Source organism: Polyodon spathula, chromosome 26 (genome assembly GCF_017654505.1).
Source record: "Polyodon spathula isolate WHYD16114869_AA chromosome 26, ASM1765450v1, whole genome shotgun sequence".
NCBI classification, from domain to species: Eukaryota; Metazoa; Chordata; class Actinopteri; order Acipenseriformes; family Polyodontidae; genus Polyodon; species Polyodon spathula.
Genome location: NC_054559.1, coordinates 19,004,559 through 19,025,444, shown reverse-complemented (window position 1 = coordinate 19,025,444; position 20,886 = coordinate 19,004,559). Strand labels below are relative to the sequence as shown.

At 40.6% G+C, this 20,886-nt stretch overlaps 1 protein-coding gene across 6 annotated transcripts in view; it reads left to right on the top strand.

The window, feature by feature from the left end:
• LOC121300900 (small conductance calcium-activated potassium channel protein 2-like) overlaps window positions 1-20,886 on the top strand; it is a 43,506-nt gene that overhangs the window by 12,540 nt on the left and 10,080 nt on the right. For 4 of the 6 annotated variants that reach the window (XM_041229873.1, XM_041229871.1, XM_041229870.1 and 1 more), the window contains 3 exons: window positions 7,300-7,749; window positions 11,179-11,274; window positions 12,636-13,054. In XM_041229873.1, the coding sequence (XP_041085807.1) occupies window positions 7,384-7,749; window positions 11,179-11,274; window positions 12,636-13,054 (881 nt within the window). In that variant the 5' untranslated portion in view covers window positions 7,300-7,383. Of the gene's footprint in view, window positions 1-5,677; window positions 5,755-6,719; window positions 6,867-7,299; window positions 7,750-11,178; window positions 11,275-12,635; window positions 13,055-20,886 lie in introns of those variants that run through there. The other 2 variants (XM_041229874.1, XM_041229872.1) reach the window with 2 other exon arrangements.

The window sequence follows — 20,886 nt, the reverse complement described above, 5'->3', positions numbered from 1 at the left end:
TGTTTTACATAACAGTCTTTTTATGTCTTTGATATTTCTTCTATACCAATAAAAGTCTTATAAATGCAACATGCTTGTGGACTAGTAGCATGGCATTGCTAGGGCAGTCTAACAATAGATACACAAGCGCCCGTATTGCACATCTATCTATTGATTGCTAACTGTTATGACTTTGTTTTTTGATTAAGACTATCGACACTACCCTCCAAAGTATTGGGGCACTTATTCAAATGCCGGATAGGGTACATCCTTTTTTGGTTATATGCTCCCAGATTAATTATTTATCCTTTTTCTTCACTGAACTGCTCTCGAGATCTCCCTTGTGGCTGGAGGGTCTTCGATAAATGATAAGAACACGTTGCCATGGGTGTGCAGAGAGAGAAACAGTGCAGTTTTGACTCAGGAATATGTGTGATGTGTGGCATGCCATGTGATCTTTGGTGCAATTCTTGGAAATCATGCTGTAAATGTAATGGAATAACTGGAAGGCAACATACGGTAGCTGCTTTCATTCAATGTGGAAAATAACAGGTACCATCTGTGCCCTGATTGCTAAATGTAGTCTTGCGTACCCAAAGCATCAATGGATTATATAACCAGGCTTTATCAAACATTGATTAATTCACATGTTGAAGTGTTAGTTATAATAATATCTTTATATACTGCCTTTCATAGTGGACCACCATCCACCAGCTGCGAACTGTGCATTATATGCAGAGTCATTTACAATAGGACATTGATTTAACATCTCATCCACAGGATGGAGAACAAGGAGGTTAAGTGACTTGCTCAGGGTCACACACAGTGAGTCAGTCAGTGGCAGAGGTGGGATTTGAACCAGTGACCTTCTGGTTATAAGTCCTGGACTTTAACCAGTGGACCACACTGCCTCCTTAGGTGAGAAAAAACTGGTTGTTAGATTAGTACAAGGAAGGGAATCTAGCTAGCTCAGAGAGAAATAAACTGGTGTAAAGCAGAAGTAAACTGTGCCAATGCCCAATGGATTCAATCTGCTTTAGAAAGTATAAGACCATATGCAAATTATTGATTGATTTGCTATTAAGTAAATTAGCCTTGTATAATTAAAGAGAAAAATAAATCATATTTTGAAGTAAATAGATTCAATTTGCTGCACAAATAAGGTTCTGCAGTTCTTGCTCTCCAGCATGTCCCTTTCCATTCTCTCAAGTTTGTTTGTAATGTCTTCCCAGATGTGTCTTGCAACACTTTCAATCTGGAGCTTTCTCACACAGCTAGGAGGGTCCTTCGTTGTGCAAATTCTCCAGCGTTTCAGTAGACTAGTATTACCTTACATTGCTTCAGCATGTTCATTATTAAACATGTGGGGGGTTAATCCCCTCTGTATTGGCATTTAACTGCAAGGCTAGTGATGATGGGCTTGCATGTGATATTTCGATATCTTCTTGTTTGCTCTAGTTTTGCGCTTCTCTTATGAATTGCTCTCTCATTTTGGTTGCAGGTGCTTAGCGGAATGCAATTCTTTTTTCTACCTTTTTCTTAGTTAGATGAAAGCCCTTGAGATGCCAGCAGTGCGTGCCGGTCGACACGTTGATTATTAGTGACCACCTCATGCAGCTCGGACACACTTGGGCATGAATGAAGTTCATCCCATTAGGTCTCATATGGGTTGAGATAGGAATTGAGCGGTACAGGATAACAATATGTGTCAGTAGTCTAACTTGAATGTCATGATCAGCTTATGCTTTTCCGCCTGCAACCCCGCGCACCTCAAGCTAGCGTCTTGACCACAATGGAAAAGAGCCAGGCTTGTCTACATTCGTGGTCCCTGATATACCTGTGTTAAAGTGATACCAAAAACCTATGGTCCAATATCCAGAAGAGTTTGCCTAGAATTAAGTACAGATGGCACAGTTGAGTAAACCACCCCTGCATTCTGTAAAAGGGTTTAAGCGTCAGCATATCATAAAAATGAGAAAACACTTTTGTTTGCGGTCGCCGTAGACATTTTCCGCTGGGGAAGGCATACACAGCTTGCCGATTTTAAACAGATCAGGTTTTAGTTGTCTATAATACAGCTCTTTGAGAGGGAACCCATGCAAGAAAACAGAAATTGCAATGTTATGACATTGTATCATCTTGCACATTTCACGACTGCTTGTCTGTCTCTTAGTGGTGCATCGGTAGATACTGATTGAATAGTCTGTGGTTTGTATCAGAGCTTGTTTCATGCTGGTGGGTCGAAGTGCTGTAATGAGATAATTGAATTGATTGCTAGTTGAACCAAATCAGTTCATGCTGATGATATCAAATTTAATTTTAGAAATATTAATAAACAATATTACTATTTAAAATGGATTGTGGAGAGAGCGTCGTTTTTTTTTTTTTGTGAATAAAATATTGTATTCTTTTCTAAATTAAATGCTTATACAGAGAGTAAATGCATTAGTCCATTATATTAGTCAAAATAATTTTGTAATGTAAGCCTATCTCATTAATGAAATCCTTTCTCTGATATACAGCCCTGACCCAAAGTTTTGCATCAACCTGTAAAATGAATTAATTGTGCTTGAAACCTGCTAAATAATGTTACGTTAACATATTGAATTACATACCACTTTGTATTTTTCCATATACTTAACGAAAAACTGTGGCATTTTGAAATCTAACATGAAATACTGTACTACTGTTATGGCTTCTGGTAAACGTTTGCATGTCATTTTATAGCCTCTTTGATTGCACAATGTTAAATAAAAGATTTTTATGTCTCGATCCTAAAATTGTGGGTGATGGAAAACTTTTGGCCAGTCCTGCAGTCAGCATTTTGGAAAGGGGACCACCTGACAGCGTCCTTGTAAGAAACTGGCATGGAAGGTGGTTTTAAAAGCAGGTTGCACTAATTTCAGACAGTTATTTAAGTTATGAGTCCAAGGTGAAAATGTCATAGATGTTGGTATTCCTTTGTAGAACATTATCAAGTGAGAGCAGATGGAGGAATCTGCATTTCATTTTTTTCTAATTGCTTTATAACGAAGCCTGCTAAGTCATGCAGGTAGTGCACAGAATGCCATACAGCAGGAGTAAGCATGTTTTGGGGATGGGGGAGGGTATATATTTTAGATTGCATAAGGACTCAATGGTGTTGCTGCTGGTTTGTATTGCTGGTCTGAGGCGAAGGCAGTGAGTGTGTTTGTTTTTATCAGCTGCCAGGTGGCACATGCAGTCTTATGAAGATGATGCCTGACATGCTGTTTATGCATTTAACAGAGTCCTCAGTGTTTCTCAATGAAATTCCTGAAATAATCTCCAACCTGTTTTTCAAGTCAGTGTTTTTTTTTTTGTATAACTTTTGGAAATGAGAAAAGAAGGAAGGAAGGATGAAACAAATGATATGACAATTCGTGCAATGTATTTCTAAGTGGATTTTATGAATTGGATTTGCATTGTGTAGCGTAATGAATGACTATGAAAGCAGTCTTGAAGGAAGACACACAGACAGATAGAAAGTCAAAGAGGCGAACCTGGGGACGGTACATCTAACAAGTCTGGAAAGCTCCATGATGATCTTATTAGATATGATTTCCAAATCTTCCTGCTTGGATAGCTTGCCGTTCTCATAGCTGGTTATTTATTGCTTGTGGCGTGAAGTACTGAATAATTACTAGCTGAATGAAATCCATTGAAAGATATCAGTTTGAATATTTAACATCTATAACAAAAATTATTCAGTAATATGTAAAAAAAAAAAAAAAAAAACAAACACACAAACAGATGAATATTTAGAATTATTATTATTATTATTATTATTATTATTATTATTATTATTGGCTGAGCATCCTTATAAACCTGACATGATCTTATATGTTTTTATTGTATTTATTTCCCCAATCAAAAAAACTAACAGAAAGAAAGTATATGTACCTTTAAGACACAAAAACGATCAGCACATGTTATAGCCCGTTAGCAGAGCTTACTGAAAAGGATTTCTTTTGTAACAGGATATAGGTTAAGGACTAACAAGCAGGATTTTGCGGCGCCCTGTAGCAGTCTGCAATTGCATTACACTTGCAATAATGCTTCCAATATACTTTTAAAACACACTGAAAATAGCACACCACGACATCACAACCACTGCAATCAGCTTAGATGCAGGTTTACACAATTTAAAACTGTAAACGAACCACCAACGTTGAGCATCAAATGTAAAACCTATAACAATAAAACTGTCAAAATATATATGTATATATTTTTTCTGCAATAATTCGTGTCATTATCAAGTAACCTGCTAAAAATACAACTGCAAAAACAGCCTGTCACAATAACACGATTAGTGAAACTATTTCGCCCTTGGCCTGTAGCCATAATTTAAAAAATCTGCAAAGTTGGTAATTATACAACAGCAGATTATGCTTCAGAATATATCTATAAGTAAAATGGTTTAATATGTCCACGTACAATCAAAGCTCTGAAAGAAATGGAGGCATTATTGTTTATGTATGAAATGTGTGTTGTTTTATGTTCTTTTGGATGTGCACAAAAGGTTTAAATGGTTACAAAATCATTTATCTCAGGACGTTTCTGACAAAAGGTTTTGTCATTTTATATATATATATATATATATATATATATATATATATATATATATATATATATATATATATATATATATATATATATATATATATATATATATGATATACAATTTATATATATAATATATGATATATATATATATATATATATATAATATATATCATGCGTTATATAGCATATTTTTCATGCGTACAACAGTGCCTCACAAAATTTATTAAATGTATTTTGTATTTTTAAACACTTGACATAGGACTGCTCTTGTGTTTCGGCCAATTTTAATTCCTTTAAAATGCTGTGTTTCTTGGACTACACAGCAGTTTTGTATTTGGTGAAATCAATAGCCTTTTCTCTCATAATAAAGTCTTCTTCTTTTTTCTCTCGGTTGTAGTGTGCAGTATACGTGATGCTCAGTATAAGAACAAGCCTGCTGAATGCCAGCAGATAAATCAGTGCTGCAGATTCATTCTTGGTAGGCCTGCTGAAAATGAACAGCCTACTGGTCGTTTGTTGTTACGTTTTAATATCTTTATATATTATTCTTTATATGTTCTCCCATTGCTGATACAGTTTTTATTTTGGCTGCTGGACTCCTGAGCTGTATGGGCTGCCCCTAGAAGCTGGCAGTGTCACTGCAGTGTTACAAAGTGGTACAGCTTGCAGCTCTCTCTGCAGTGGCTGCCTGCTTCTCTGCCTTCAGGGTCTCTCTCTCTCTCTCTCTCTCTCTCTCTCTCTCTCTCTCTCTCTCTCTCTCTCTCTCTCTCTCTCTCTCTCTCTCTCTCTCTCTCTCTCTCTCTCTCTCTCTCTCTCTTAGTGCAGTCTGCTGCAAGCGACAGCTCAAGCCCAGTCTGGGCACACACAAGGTTTATTCAGAAAAAAAAATATGTATCTATATATATATATATTTCGGATTAACTTGGGAGGGAGAACCACAAGCAGAAGCCAAGTCAAACCTTCTGCTCTTTAAAGATCCCAGTGTTTTCTGTGCATGTGTGTGGGGGGCTTTACGAAAGGAGGTGGGAAGGCAGCTTGTGTTCGTCTTTGGCTGCCCCATAGTGATCTATCATACCAGTAGCCTTTCTGTGTTCTTCTCTTTTGTGGTTCAAAGAGTTGGGAGCCGGATGCCCTTCTGATCTCCTCTCTCTCGATCAGGATAAATGCTGGCTGGACGGAGCTGCCATCACAGTAAGTTTATTATGAAGTTTTTGTACTTTAAGAATGCTGCAGTCTAGCAAACTACCAGACTGGAAGTCTGCTTGCACATCCAACCGTGCTGCAGTGCTTCATCTAAAAGAACGGTTCTGAACCGTGGCTTTTCAGTGCGAACAAGGGGTTTTGCTCTTGGCAGCTAGATGCAGCATTTCATTCAGAATCAAAAACAAAGGCTGGCAGGAGGGCAGCCTTAGCCTTTTATAAATGTTGAATTCAATCACAGGGTTAACATAGCAGGCAGCTGCGGAATTGCCTTTAAACCAGAGCTCGCTTGTTAGCTGTAGTGAGGTGTGGTGGTGGTGGTGGTCCAGTGTTAAAAGTGAAACTGGTGCAGGGGCTAATAGCCATGGGGCTGGTTTGATTGGGGCTGGTTTGATTTCATAATGTTGCCTGCACTGTGTTCTGATGACATAACACCTGGTTCTAGTCCAAGCAGTGCAGCTCATTTGATCAGACCTGCTAGTAATAGGTGTTGCTTCAGATCGAACTGAACTGTTTTCCTGTAAAGGCATAAAGAACTACTGTGCTGTAAAATTGATATCATTCCCTGTTGGATACCTGCACTGTGTTTATCGTCATCTTTTACTGCTATCCAGCTGATGGCAGTCTTCTGTCTGCCTGGCCTGCTCATTTTGGACAACGCTATGTCAATTTATGTTTGAAATGTGGTGAGGCAAATGTGTAATTGCTTTCACATTTTTCTTGCTTCTTGCTTTTTCACTTTTTACATAAAACGATTTGACGTCCACAACCCTAAGTAAATGGGGACACTCTAATGGCATCAAAGGAAACTCTGATTTAAATAGAAAATTAATAAAATTCACCCATGCATCTATTTCCCCTTTCTCCTAATTCTACCGCGATCTGTAATGAGGGTTAAGGTTGCTTCTGTTTCGGCTGATAATTCCAGCAGCATGTGTGTTGTTGACTTGTTGAAAGACAAAGCAAGTGTTTCAGCAGGCAAGGAAATGAAGGCTTCATTCCTCTCCACAAACTGCCTTTATTATTACCTTTATGAGTTTCGCACTTCACGAAGCTGAGACCAAGCAAGAAAACACCTGGCACAGGCAAGCTGCTTGTTTTGTGTGAGTACACTTCTTCTGAGCTGATGCACAGAATTTCACACAAGCAAGCACTGTTTCACCCTGAGTTATTTTTTGAGTAATTTAATCTCTTATTGTATATTTTGTTAGTATAAAGTATAGTCATATATTAGTATAAAGTATAGTCATATGTTAGTAAAAAGTGGCAGTATGTAGATCCGCTTCTGTTGGGATCCATCGGTATCCACAGGTATCCCCAGCATGTCAATCTGAATTTTGATGTTGCATCTTCAGCTTGAGAAAAAGTGCCCTTTATTCTAATTTCATCCCAAACATGTATCCACATTTTACTCTAAAATCAGTTTAAAATCTAAACATTCTCCACCACCCATTTTTTGCTCCAGTTTTATTTAATCGATTTCCCTGTTTCATCTTTATTGCATATCATTTTAACTCAATGGCATTCCTGTTGCAGGTAAATGCTGAGCCCAAGAAGCTAAGCCATGCTGGATCCAAGCCCTCCGTCTGCGACAGTAGTAACCCACTCCCCGAGATAGCCATGAACAGCTGCAAGTACAATGGGGGCGTGGTGAGACCCCTGGGCAGCCTGGGCTCGTCGCGGCGCAACCTTGCCGAGCTGGACTCGGAGACGCAGCCCCTGCAGACGCTGCACAGCTCCGGCCTGGAGGTGGTGGTCTCCAAGGGCAATGGCGAGGACCCCGGCAAAGTGTCCAGTGACAGCCTGTCCCACGACGGAGGGGGCGCGCCGCAGAAGAAGAACAAGGACATCGGGCAAAAGCTGGGCCACCGCAGGGCGCTGTTCGAGAAGCGCAAACGGCTCAGCGACTATGCTTTGATCTTCGGGATGTTTGGGATCGTCGTCATGGTGACCGAGACGGAACTTTCCTGGGGGGTGTACACCAAGGTAAGGGCTCTATAGAGTCTGTAAATGCAGGGATACATTGCGTGTCAATCAGTGTTGTGAAGCGCTGTTTGTTATGAGGGTTCTGGGAATGACAGACTTTGAGAAAGCGCTGCTGTGTTCCAGTGCTCTTTGCAAGGAGGCCACACCCAGATATTCTCCCTGAGCTTTTTTCTGATGTCAAACCATGTACCTGCATTGCTGGAACACTGATGCAGCAATTCCCAAACATTTTAGTAGCACTATATCAGGGCCATAGCCAGCCATGAAAATGACAGAGGCACTTGCCCGTGCCAAACATATTTGTTAAAGACACTGTACTTAGTTTTAAATCCTAACCTATCAAACAAATCATTTTAACAGTGATGTCATTATCCAAATAGCGAGAAGACAAGAGTGCTTGCATACATGAAGTTTTGTGTGATAAAATCACATTCAGCAATAAAATTAGCTTAAGCGGGTTGTCAAGGCGGAGAGAATTTAGTTGCGTGAGCACACCATAACCAATTTCGGCTGACCACTCGATTTGATTGGCCGTGTTCTGATTTATACTCATGAATATGCATTAGACTTCTATTGATGTGATTGGCCAGCTGAGAGTCTCCTTGCAAACCGCAGCCCTGTGAACTCGACACAACTACCAGTGTCAATCACACCCTGTCTGAAATCAACCTTCAAGTCTCCCACTTGCTTCAATGCAAAAAGGGATGAAATGCTATTTTTATTTGTGGCAAAGCAGCGTGTGCAAGGGGCTAAATAACTAAATTATTATTAGTATGATTTTAACCGAGGTGCGTGCCTCAGGTGCGTCATAGCTGGCTATGGCCTACAATATATACTATACTATCTCAGTGATCTTGTAGGAGGACTGCCATCAGAGGTATATTGTTATTTGCTCATTGTTAAAAAAAAGCCAAACAGATAATAAGATGTTGTTAGGGCAATTCTGACAAGAAGCAATTTCTTAAAATTATTTAACACAATATATCCTTGTTTCAATAAACAGTGAAATGCTGTTCTTAAATAAATGTTCTTCAAATTAGTATTGTATACAAATTAATCTTTTCTTCCCTGTTTATCTAAAGCTTGACGAAACCTAGCAATACCACTATATATTTTGTTATTGGAATTTCAATGTGCAATTCTGCACATAATCGAAGAATTCAATATACCTGTCAAGAGGATGAACTGATTAGCTATAATCCTTATTAAAAGTAATGTTTTATCTTTTAGAAATCAATATTCTATCGTACATTCTTAAATTGGTTATGAAAAAAAAAAAAAAAAAAGCTGAAACTGCTGTTCTTGATAAGGATCTTCTAAATCTGTGTTCAGCTGATCTTGTGTGATTACGGCTTCCATTCATCTAATAAAATGTCAGTGGAAGGGCATTGGTCTCATGACTAGCAACACCACTGAATGCATTACATTTTAAAACAGTACCGGACTTTATTTGCAGTCTAATGTCTAGTTTCCCAGACCTAGCTCTACTCTCGGATGTGCTAATGCTACCTTAGGCAAAGTAGTCAGAGATTATTGCTTGCCAGGCTCTCAAATCAGATATAACTGACTTACAATCTCAGTCAACAGCAAATGAATCGATGGCTCCCACCTTACCATCTATGATAGTTTTGATTCTTCACATTGTGCTCCCTGAAAGTGTCTGCAGAACCTGACACCCTACAAGTACAATTCCTGAATATTAACCATCAACCCGTCTACAGTATGTGCACTCTGCTGCTGCTTTTAAATATCTGCTTGTGAGAGAATTATTTTTCCATTAGTGTACACATCTTGATTTGGTGGATTGCAGCTGTAGCTCAATACCAATCCCTCTACTGCCCCTTTCACTACAACGCAATGCATGGGTATTGTTTGTCAGATGAAGACAGACTCACCCTTCAAAATGTGACGTTTTGCCAAACCCTTAATAAATCGCCTGTAGTGTTGTGTATAAATAGGACGGAGATAATGCACGGACAGTTCATTAAAAACAAGCTATTTGTTACTTGAACACAGAAGAGATATTTTGTTCTTCATGGTGCAGCAACCCAAACACAAGAGACCAGGCTTGGGGTTAATTTAATAGCCTCCTCATGATAATATTCCCACCCCAAACAACCAGCCCATGTGCATGCTTTCCATCCCCCATTAGGATCTCTGCAGCTGGAATGTCGCTAAGGCAATTACAGCTTTGTCTGGGACATGTCACAGCCTACCGAACGCTGTTGCTGTAATTGTACAGCCAGATGAGAAATGAATTACTGGCCGCGCTGCTCAAATAAAAAGCAGTCTGAGACGTACAAGGTGGGGGTTGGGCTGTTGTTGCTGTTTTTTGGAGGAGAACGTGTTTGGTTTTTTCCACTGGATTCGGGTTTTTAACAATAAGGACCTGAATTGGGCCAGACCTGATCATGCCACAGACCTGGGTGTCCTTACTAGCACAGGGACTTTGAAAAATGAACCCCTGCCCACCAGCAGATCGGAATATCATTTTTAAAACCTTTTAAGTTTATTTTTTGTTGACGTTGGGGATCCACTTTTCTGCTCCAATGCAAGGATGGCAAAAAGACCTTACACGCTAACCCCTGGCACAAATTAATTAGACTGGCACAAATGAACAAATTAACCTCCTGTCTTTACAGTAGCTTAACACCATGATCCAGGTTTATCCAAGTCTCTTTTTTTGCAAAACGATAAAAACGGTAAAAAGTTTTTGGATTTACTTTAGCTTAAACGGTTTGTTTTGTTGGGAATAGATATACAGCACACGGTGCATACAAACACATAAAAAGGCACACAGCTTAGTATGTTAGTATGTGTCTCCCCTAGCACCCCTATATACTGCTGTGCACCCCATTACTGTCTGGGCTGCAGATTTAAGATGATGCATAACTGGGGTTCACACTTCAGCGCTGGCATCCTGTGTGCCACTTTATCATGCCTAAGAACAGTAGGCTCCTTGTAGTGGAAATGAGAGCTGAAACAGGTCCCGAGAGGTGAGGTGTTTAGGAGATAAATGTGGGTCTTTAAGGCATTAACAGTATACGTTTTACAGGCTGCAGTAGGGAGCAGCTCTGCTGAGCTGTCCTGTCCTGCTGCCGCACAGTCAAAAAAGAGAGAGGCAGTCAAACGCAGGACACTCCTTTACTGAAAGTTTTGTTTTTGCCATAAATTCAAAATCTGCAGGAGCTCATTCACAGCATTTTTCCGTTCCTATATTGTAGGTCCCTTTTGATGTCCAATGAGAAGGGAATAGGGCTGATCATGCAATGATAAATAAATGGCTTTGTCATTGGAATTCACATGATATCTGCATGCAAGTCAAAAGGTGCCCGTCCCGTCTCGTTGGAAAGTGCAGGATCGCAAGCTTCTGTGCTGGCATTGCCTCCCTTCTCCCTCATCTCTAACTCTTGTTCTTTCTCCCCACAGGAATCCTCATATTCATTTGCACTGAAATGCCTTATCAGCCTTTCCACTGTTATATTGCTTGGTCTCATTATAATGTACCACGCCCGAGAGATCCAGGTAAGGACTGTGTCATTGTTATCAATGTAGAGGAGGGGAGTCTGAGACACTGGAATTGAGCCAGGGTGGTGTAGTGGAAACGTCCAACCTGGTCTGCACCCATGGCACTTGGCTTGACCGATTCTGGCCAAAAGTTTTGCATCACCTAGAATTGTAGGATCGAGGCATCATTTTTTTTTAAACTATATGAACATAATTTTGATCTTTTATTTAACATCATGTAATGAAAAAGAAACAAAACGATATCGCAATAGTCCACCGGAAACCATAATAGTAGTACAGTATTTCATGTTGGATTTCAAAATATAAAATTTTACCTTAAGTACTCTGAAAAACTACAAAGCTGTATGTAATTCAATATGTTAACGTGACACTATTCAGTAGGTTTCATTCGACCTTCTGAAGCAAAATTAGTTCATTCTATAGGGTGATGCAAAACTTTTGGCCAGAGTTGTAGAGAGTTTTGGATAATCAATCCCAATAATGCATTGCAATAAAACTGACGTGCCACTTAAGGGCTGTCACAGATCCTCTGCTATAATGTGGCTTAGATGACTTTCCATCACGTCAACCATGACTTGTTGCAGCGAATAACATGACCTTCTCTGACAGTGTGTCGGACTGCGAGATCAGAGCCCCTGCAGGGTTTCATACTCGCTCTGAGTCCTTACAAGCTTCAGGGGATAGAAGAGCACAGCAATCGTTGAGTAAAACACTCCTCTAGCTATCCCAGCATTGAAATCAAACTGATTTTCTTTTGTTTCTTTCATCGTTTCTCTGAATAGACTGTACTCCCCTGAAAACATACAGGATGTTGCTGAGCAAACAATCGCTGCTGCTTTGTTGACTCCTGCCAGTATAATCCTTTCATTAGTATTGTGGCCGCATGGCTACTAGGAGCGTGTTGATACTTCCACTCATACTCGTAATTGCCTTTAAGAATTTATCAGGAGGTATCAAATAAATCCATTCATTAATGTATTGCTTTCAACACAAGAACAGCTGTCCTTCCGTCGCCTTTACAAACGAGTTCCAATCAATGGAAATTAACTTCCGCATTGAGTGTTTTAAAAACCGATTGGAAGCTAATTTTCCCTCTCATCCGGAGCGCTGGCATTTCTAGGGCATACTGCCATACCAAGGTCATAAAACGGAGCTATATGTTAATGAATGGATTTATTTAATACCTGCCGGTAAACGCTTCTTAAAGGCAAGTATGATGAGTATCAGCACCACCCCCTAGTGGCTTATTTCTTACACATTTTCAGGACTCAACAACTTGCCTTGATGTTTGAAAAATAAACGTTTAGTCTGTCAGTATAAGAAAGGGACCGTCTTATCTCTTCTTCCTTGCGTCCTAGCTCTTCATGGTGGACAATGGAGCGGACGACTGGAGAATAGCCATGACGTACGAGCGGATATTTTTCATCGTTCTGGAGCTTCTGGTGTGCGCCATCCACCCAATCCCGGGGCAGTACGTCTTCACGTGGACAGCGCGCCTGGCCTTCACCTACACGCCCTCGGTGGCTGACGCAGATGTGGACATTATACTCTCCATCCCCATGTTCATGCGCCTCTACCTGATCGGGCGAGTCATGCTGCTGCACAGCAAGCTCTTCACCGACGCCTCGTCGCGGAGCATCGGCGCGCTGAACAAGATCAACTTCAACACGCGCTTCGTCATGAAGACCCTCATGACCATCTGCCCCGGGACCGTGCTGCTGGTGTTCAGCATCTCCTCCTGGATCATCGCTGCCTGGACCGTGCGCGTCTGCGAGAGGTAGGGTCCAACTCTCTCAGGGTTAGCGATCAGTCCAGGAGAGGTTCTGCAGCGGCAGCTTCCAGCCTGTGCCCCCCCCTCAGCACCCCACACCCACCCCCCACCTCTCCCCAGTAGCCAGGTCAGGCTCCACAGCAGTGGTCCCTCACACGAATGCACAGTTTTGAAAGGCAGGCAGTGGTTTCGGCAGTTAAAAGGCAGGTTCTCCTTTGTGGTGTTCTGAGCTCAAACCGAACAGATCTCAGACATTTCTTTCACCTTTTTTGCTTTCTATGGAACCGTTTATAACAGTGATATCATGCATAAAAGGTTGACTAACTTCCAAAAGCCATCATTTTTTTGGCAAGTTCGAGTCCTAGCGTTCAATGTCCAGATTTAGGCTGGTCAAGACAATTTGAATCATGAAGGCTTGGGTTGTCAGGCTTGACTGCACCGCTGTTGTGTGCTGGAGTAAAAGTTTATTACCCCTTTTATGTATGTGCTTCTCACTCTCTCACTCTCATTCATTTTAACCAGGTGCCACTGTTCTAAAACTTTCTGTTTTTTAGAAACGTTTTCCCCTATTTGGTTTCTGCCACTAAATACTTAACCACTTTGCTAGAATATTTCTGTCTCCTTTACGTAAATTTGACCTTTAGAGGTGTCTGGCCCATGGTGAGCAGGCAGGTTGGAGAGATGTGGTAGTTTTTTTAATGCATTCTGTTCCAGGACTCTGCGCCTCCCAAATACCCCTGAAGCGGGACTCTGTGCCAGAAATTAAAAAGGAAAATAGTCAGCCAATCCCTGCCTGTTTTGCTCGGGCTGTGCTCTCTCTGCTTTTTCTGTGCTTTTGGCACCCCCTCATCCTCCTTTTCCAACACTCCCGCCAACTGTGTGCCAGGACAGAGACTGAGCACAGGTAACAAATGGCAGTTTTGAGCAGGACAGGGTGAGAAATAGCTGAGCTTCAGGCCTGTACAAGAACACATCTGTCAAACCAAACAGATCCCCAGAACTGCAGAACGTGTGTGTGTGCGTGAATTTGTCAGGGGTTTATTAGTGCAATAGAACTCCGCTTAACCTCAATAGAATTCCTAGCCAAGAACAGTACTATGTTCTAGGTCATTTTATTTAGCTAGTAAAATCTTTAACAAGATCTGTTCGGTTTGGCGAAACCGTTGATCATCCAAGTTCAGATCACCCTCAGGGGCAGAATCGGGAGTTGTTTACTTCTCATCTCCAAGCTCTTGAAGCTTAACGGGACTGTTGGGACTTTCCTGTCTGCCAGGCGCCACCTACCCTACCCCAACCCCTCTACCGCAGTGCATGCTGGGTCCGACCCAGCCACGTCTCATACTAACCTGTGTGTCTGTAACTCTCTGTTGTGCTTTTTATTCCCCCACAATGCTGCTCCATAGGGATACCATGTGAGTCCTCGTTCTTAGCTGTGGAAAGCTATCATTGTGCACCAAGCTGGCGCCACTGCAGCTCTTGGGGTGGGGTGGGGTAGGAAAAGGGGTTAGAGTTTTATCCCATCAAAAAATCACAATGCGTTTAGACTAGTCTTAAAATTAATTTCAGGAGTTGGGCTCCTTCCCCCAAAGCAGTGTGAATTTAGGAGTGATCGCCCTGATTCTATAAGAAAAGGGTTTTTGCAGGCTGTGGAGTCAAAATTTTGACAACAACGAGCATCTCTTTATCTTCAACTGAGGCAGTTTGTGCTAAAATGGCGCAACCCACGGAAACAACTACTTTTGTTCAGGAAATGCTAGGAAATCTACTTTGTGTACCATCAGAGTAACAGCATTACATGCTTTAATAATGACATTTGGGCCAATCTTTTGTACCCATAGTGGGGCCACTCCATTCTAGCACACTCCGTCGGTTACTGTTAAGGTTTAAGGTTGACTTTAGGGTTGTCTGTGGACTGCTGTGGATCACTCCCGCTACGCACTGAGAGACTGTCATTCACGTTTGCCTCCACAGCTAGTCAGTTTTGTGACGAGGCCCTTGTAGTAAAATGACATCCAGTTTTGGAACTCGTGACAAATATCTTGCAGAAGATTATGATTTTAATGTAAAGTTCCATAGCTTGCAGAACAAAGGGTCTATGAAATCCTGTTCTCCCAGTGGGTGGGAAAGTAAAAGGTGTGCCAGGTTTGAGAGAAGACTCCGGACAGGAGGCAAGAGATACTCTCAAGGCTTAGAGAGAGTCAGAGAAGAACTGCTGCAAAGTTAAAGTGTCTCAGGTTACAGACTCCTTGGACCTGTATTCCAGCAAATTTCTCACTGGTTATTCAGCACATGTTTGCATGAATTTCGTTCCTAAGACTAACAAGTGCAGATACTACAAACCCCCTCTTTTAAACACAGCGCCGCAGCAAGAAGCTGAAGACTTATCAAACCTTACCCACTAACACAAACACCATCCATGATTTCAAATGCTCATTCGTATGATAAAAGTCCAAAAAAAAAATAGCAATTACTCCAAGACAACATTCTTCTCTCAAATGCACTTGTGATGTAGCAGATTAGGGTACATCTGCAGCTGCTGGAAAAAAAAATCATGAAGCTTTCTTGCAGTAAAGCTATTGAGCCTTGAGCTCAACACAGTTTACACCAGCTTTTCAGATCACATTTTGCTTCTTCTTTTTTTTTTTTTTAACTCTTTAGTGTAGCCAGGCAGAACACCGATGACAGGGATGTGCTAAAAAAATAAATAAAAAAAAGAATGGTTGAAATAATTTCCCTATGATCATTTAACTTAAGTTCTAAAGGATTTGTACGTTTGTAGCTTCCCACACAACCCTAAGTGGAACTTACACTACGTTCCCTTGGGATACTTGGTTGTCGCTACGGTCAGGGCATACTAGGTTCTGAAGAATCGGATCGACAATTTAGAATCGAAAGTCAATCCACCTGAATGACCTTCAGGTATCTCAAAGGTCAACGTCATTGAAGCATCACCCTGTACTATATATAAGAACTCAAGATATAAAAGATCATATCTTACACCTGCACAATGCTATCATGCTACAAAAATATTCTACATTTCAAGTTTAGAGCTGTGGTACCCTAGGGAAAGCCTGCACTGCCATTAAACTACATTGAACAGATATGTGTTGTAAAAGTGCTCATAGATTTATATCTGTAAATCATGCAATAGCTATAGAGTAGCTTTTTATCATGTTAAAATAGTGACATTTCCAAATGGGCTTTCCCTATATAAAACCGGCAAGCAAGCAAGAGAAATCTAACCCTCCACTATTCAGGTTTTTGGCACATCCCTATATCCCAATTGCATTGATATGGCCTTGCTCATTGCTTTATTGTTAAGAATGTGCATTTGATTAAGGCATACCCTGAAGACAGCTCTACAATGTATGGATTTAATGCAGCAGTCGATAGATTATAGGAAAACAATAAATGAAAAATCTGCAATGTTCAGCTATAGCATATATATATATATATATATATATATATATATATATATATATATATATATATATATATACACACACACACACACACACACACACACACACACACACACACACACACACACACACACACACACTGCAGCATATAGGAATCCTATTAAAGATATACCCTATTGTAACAAGTAAGGGTTGTATTGCATGTAGATTTCATTAATCCTGTTATGCTATGTAGAATAACTGGAATCTGCAATCATACTTAAATGAAAGTTATCTGCTTAAATGCAGCATTGAAGCTATGGTTTTACGATTCATTTCTTGCTAGAATAAATGAGATGGCTATTGAACAGAGTAACGCTTAGCTTGCACATTGTAGTTCAGTGGCAGGGAGAGAAGACAAGAGGAATGAGGAGTGAGAGAAGCGGATGATAAAGAAAGAAAAGGGAGACCTTTGTAAAAAAAAACAAAAAAAAACAGAACAGCCACGCAGTAAATCCGTACCCTCTTTGAGCTCTAATTAAGCAAATGTATTGCTCGTGTCTGAAGTGCATTCCATTCGTAATGAAGATTTCACATTCTGCCATTTGAAAGAGAGACACGCGCTCTGGCTTGTATTTTCAAAATCACTTCGTAAAGATAAGCCCACGATATCTCACAGCTTGTGGTTCCTGGGGTCAACTGCATCCAGGTTAGAAAACAGAAAAGGCAGCCCCAGTGAATAGAAATATCTCTGGGTGACTGGCTAAAAATCAAGTCATTCAGAAGGACAAGCAGGATGTCATGAATATCTGAAGCTATTCAGGGAGGCAGGTTAACATTTAGAATCAACGCATATCCTGTTTGAATTTGGAAAACGCTGAGGAGGCAATTGACCTGAAAACCCCATTAGTAATGCCTCAGTACAGCCATTTAAACGGGAGAGAAATACGTTTAGCGTAAAGTATTCTCTTTCTTCCTCCACCCAAAATAGTGAGACCCACAAGTCAGGGAGGTTATTAACTGATTGGGGTTTAATTGCTTAGTTTATATTACACAGCAGGCAAGTGTGGGGGCAGTCACTGCTTCAGTACAGGCTGCTTGGGGGAATGGCCAGGGCTGGGCGGGGCTGGGCTGGGAGACTCTGCCTCTAGGGGCTGGGGCAGGCTTGGGAACCCAGCCAGTGGATCAGTGAAACAGTTAAAGCCCTCCAGGTAAGACTATATCATATTTTGCCATTTCTTTTTCAGATACAACATGAAATAGATACTTGATACCAAATAAAAAACAAGATTTCTCCTGAGGCAAATAATTTGTTAATAATTCGTTCATGTGTGCAGTCTGTTTTTAAAAGGAGAAGCATGAGTTCAAGACTCTTTTTCATTTTTTTTTCCATAAACATCCACATTTTGTTGGCAAAATATGAGGTATTGTTGCCTGGAGAGCATCGGCTGAGAAAAGAAATGTGGAGAAAGGTGAACCTATCAAAAAAAAAAAAAAAAAAAAATCTTCTAATGTGCTTATAGGAGTTTGCTCCAAAATCGCAGAGTGGACAAAAGGGTTTGAACCAAGTTAGTCCTCTGCAACTGAATACGTTTGGAGAGTTTTTAACATCACAAACCCCTAGCAGTTGCTTCTAGCTGAAGGTGGTGCCAGCTCTATCACATTCCATGCCTGTGCACAGTATATTGAGAGCTTTTAATACATCTGCTCTTTGTCACCACAGCACTCCATGTAGTTCAGTGTTGAGGCACGTACTGACTAATAGTATCATACAACTGCAATGGACCAATTCATAGAGAAATCTCAGTGCTCCATAGATAGCACCATTGCCAACAGCACTCCATGTGCGGTGCACTGTACTGTTTAGGGATAACCTGGAAGACCTATGTATGTTCTATGTATGTTGGGGGGGGGGGGGGGGTAGGAATACTTATTTCTATACATAGAAGAGCCTTCTTCATGCTATAGTTATCAGGGTTTGGACAAGTTTGGTTAATTCACTCACCAGGGCATAGACTTATCAGTCAAATTTGTTTGCATGGCGAGATAAAACTTAACATGCACATCTAAAATGCAACTATTCTGAAGTTTAAATATGGGGATAGAGATGGTTTATTCTGCATTGTCATTGGCCAACAATGGTTTCAAGTCACATCTGATTTCTCATCAGTTTATATAGTTTGATCAGACTGTACAGATTATTTATATCCTCTAAACTGGGCGTTTAAAACTTGAAAGAACTAGACTGCTCTGTGTCACATTTAGATGCCCAGAATGGGGACAGCGCTTCTTTGGTAAAAAAAAACACAAAAAAAACCCATTTAGTTCTAAGGACTGGTTTATAAATATCTTCAAATGCTGGCTTGACAGTCTTTTAAATCTATATGGGCCACAAAGCATGGAACCTCCTGGGAGCAATTCCACAGATAGTTCCAGCCAGCACATTACCAACACCTGACACCAAGCAAGGTCCTTCTTAATAATTCACATACAGTTCATAAAACACTGGCTAAAGCTTTTTGAATATGACTACCAACTACTGAAAACTTGCTCTATTTCCTTGCTATTATTCTTTCCCTCCTGGCTCTCAATATACTGTCTTTCTTAGCATGCAGAATGTTTGTTTTGGGCTTTTTTTTTGCAAGCATGATATCTTCTACTTCTGCATGTAAGGGATGTGTCATTAACACTTAAATAACTTGCAAGCACTGATTTGCTGAGAACTGAGCATGAATGCAAAATCTGAGAATCAGACCGTTTCAAACTCAATGGACAGCCTATCTCCCTCTACCTGCCTGGATCACAACCTAGGGAGGACGACACCGTGGATGGGGGGTGGGGGGGCACAGATATTAGACTGGCTCTGCCTAGGAGCATGGGGTCTAAATCACCGAGATGAAATAACAGCTGAGTTCTAGAGCTATGCAGGTTGATGTGCATTCAGGCAGTTTAAGCAAATGTGACCTTACAGTCAATAAATGCAAGCCTATATCTATATTTCTAAGCTGGACATACAAAATGGTAAAAAACCAAGCATCGCACACATCATTGTCACATAGGTCACCAAGTCACACAGTGATGTCAAATACATGCATTCGCACTGAATCACATCACTTGCAGGTAAATAAGAAAACTCCAGTTGGACTTTCTGACATTCACCCACTAAGTTTCGCTGTGTCATTGAAAATCCCATTGAAAGAAAACAAAGTTGCTAAATTCCTCCTCTGTATGTTGCTTTCCGTTAGAAGTTAACTACAAGCTCAAAGATATAAAGGGGGAGGGTGTTCAATATATATATATATATATATATATATATATATATATATATATAGAGAGAGAGAGAGAGAGAGAGAGAGAGAGAGAGTATTATTTATTTATTTATTTTTTTACCACATCCCAGTTGACTACTAAAACACCACTAAAAAAAGAGCTCAAATAGGGTTACTGTATATCATTTTCATTTTTGGTAATTGTTTTTCAGAAACACTTCACGCTGTACACCTGCAAAACACATATGGAAATCCATTTTTGAAGCAGCTTTTGAAATTCACGCAATATGGAAAAAAAATATATATATATCTTTGTCCACCTCCGTCCGGCATTTTCCTTTTCCCATTATCGCTCATGAAAATTTTTTTTTAATCTAAATGTAGGAAAGAATCAGACAGACAGACAGACGGGCCCTCAAGGCTCCAGGTGTTTGTTTGTTTTTCCGTATAGGCTGACGGTCCCGAGCTGGGTTTAGCCTGCCCTCACAGCTGCTACAATGATGTATTGCTGATGCTATAATTAACGTCAAAAACAGTGTCCTGCTAAACGATGTCAATTCAGAGGCTCGATTGTAGATGTGAGGGCCCACTGCGCAAGGATGCCTGTTCAAATTCATCTTCATCTCTGCCTCCTTCTAGCTGGGCTCTAATTAATTAGTCAAGCAGCAGTTTCCCTTATAACAGGGCCAAAGTTAGTGCTCAGCTGAAGAGGACGAGAACAGTGCTGCATTAACATTGAGTCAATCCATCACCACCAGCAGTTTCTTTGCACATTTATTATTTGTTTTTTTTTAATTTAGGTATTACTATTAGAAATACATTTTCAGCAAGTTTTCTTTGGTGCTGAAAAGGCAGTCGCTTTATAAGTTTGTTTTTGGAAGACTAAAACAGCTGATAAATTTAATGACAAGCGTTTCGTTGAGCAGTCTTTCTCCATGCCTCCAGGAGTGTATTCCCTAGTCTTCAGAGTGCTTTTTACATGCAACCAGTGCCTCTTTGTCTGCTTGATTGACAGATGTCCATAAAAGATGCTGTGGTTTCTGTTCTGGAAGCTTATTGTCTCTTCCACTGGGCAGAGACGAGAAAATGCCAGCATTTGCACATTTTACAGATTCGGGCCCCTTATTGCTCAGGTTTGCTTGACAATATAGAGCAAAGCTGAGTCAGT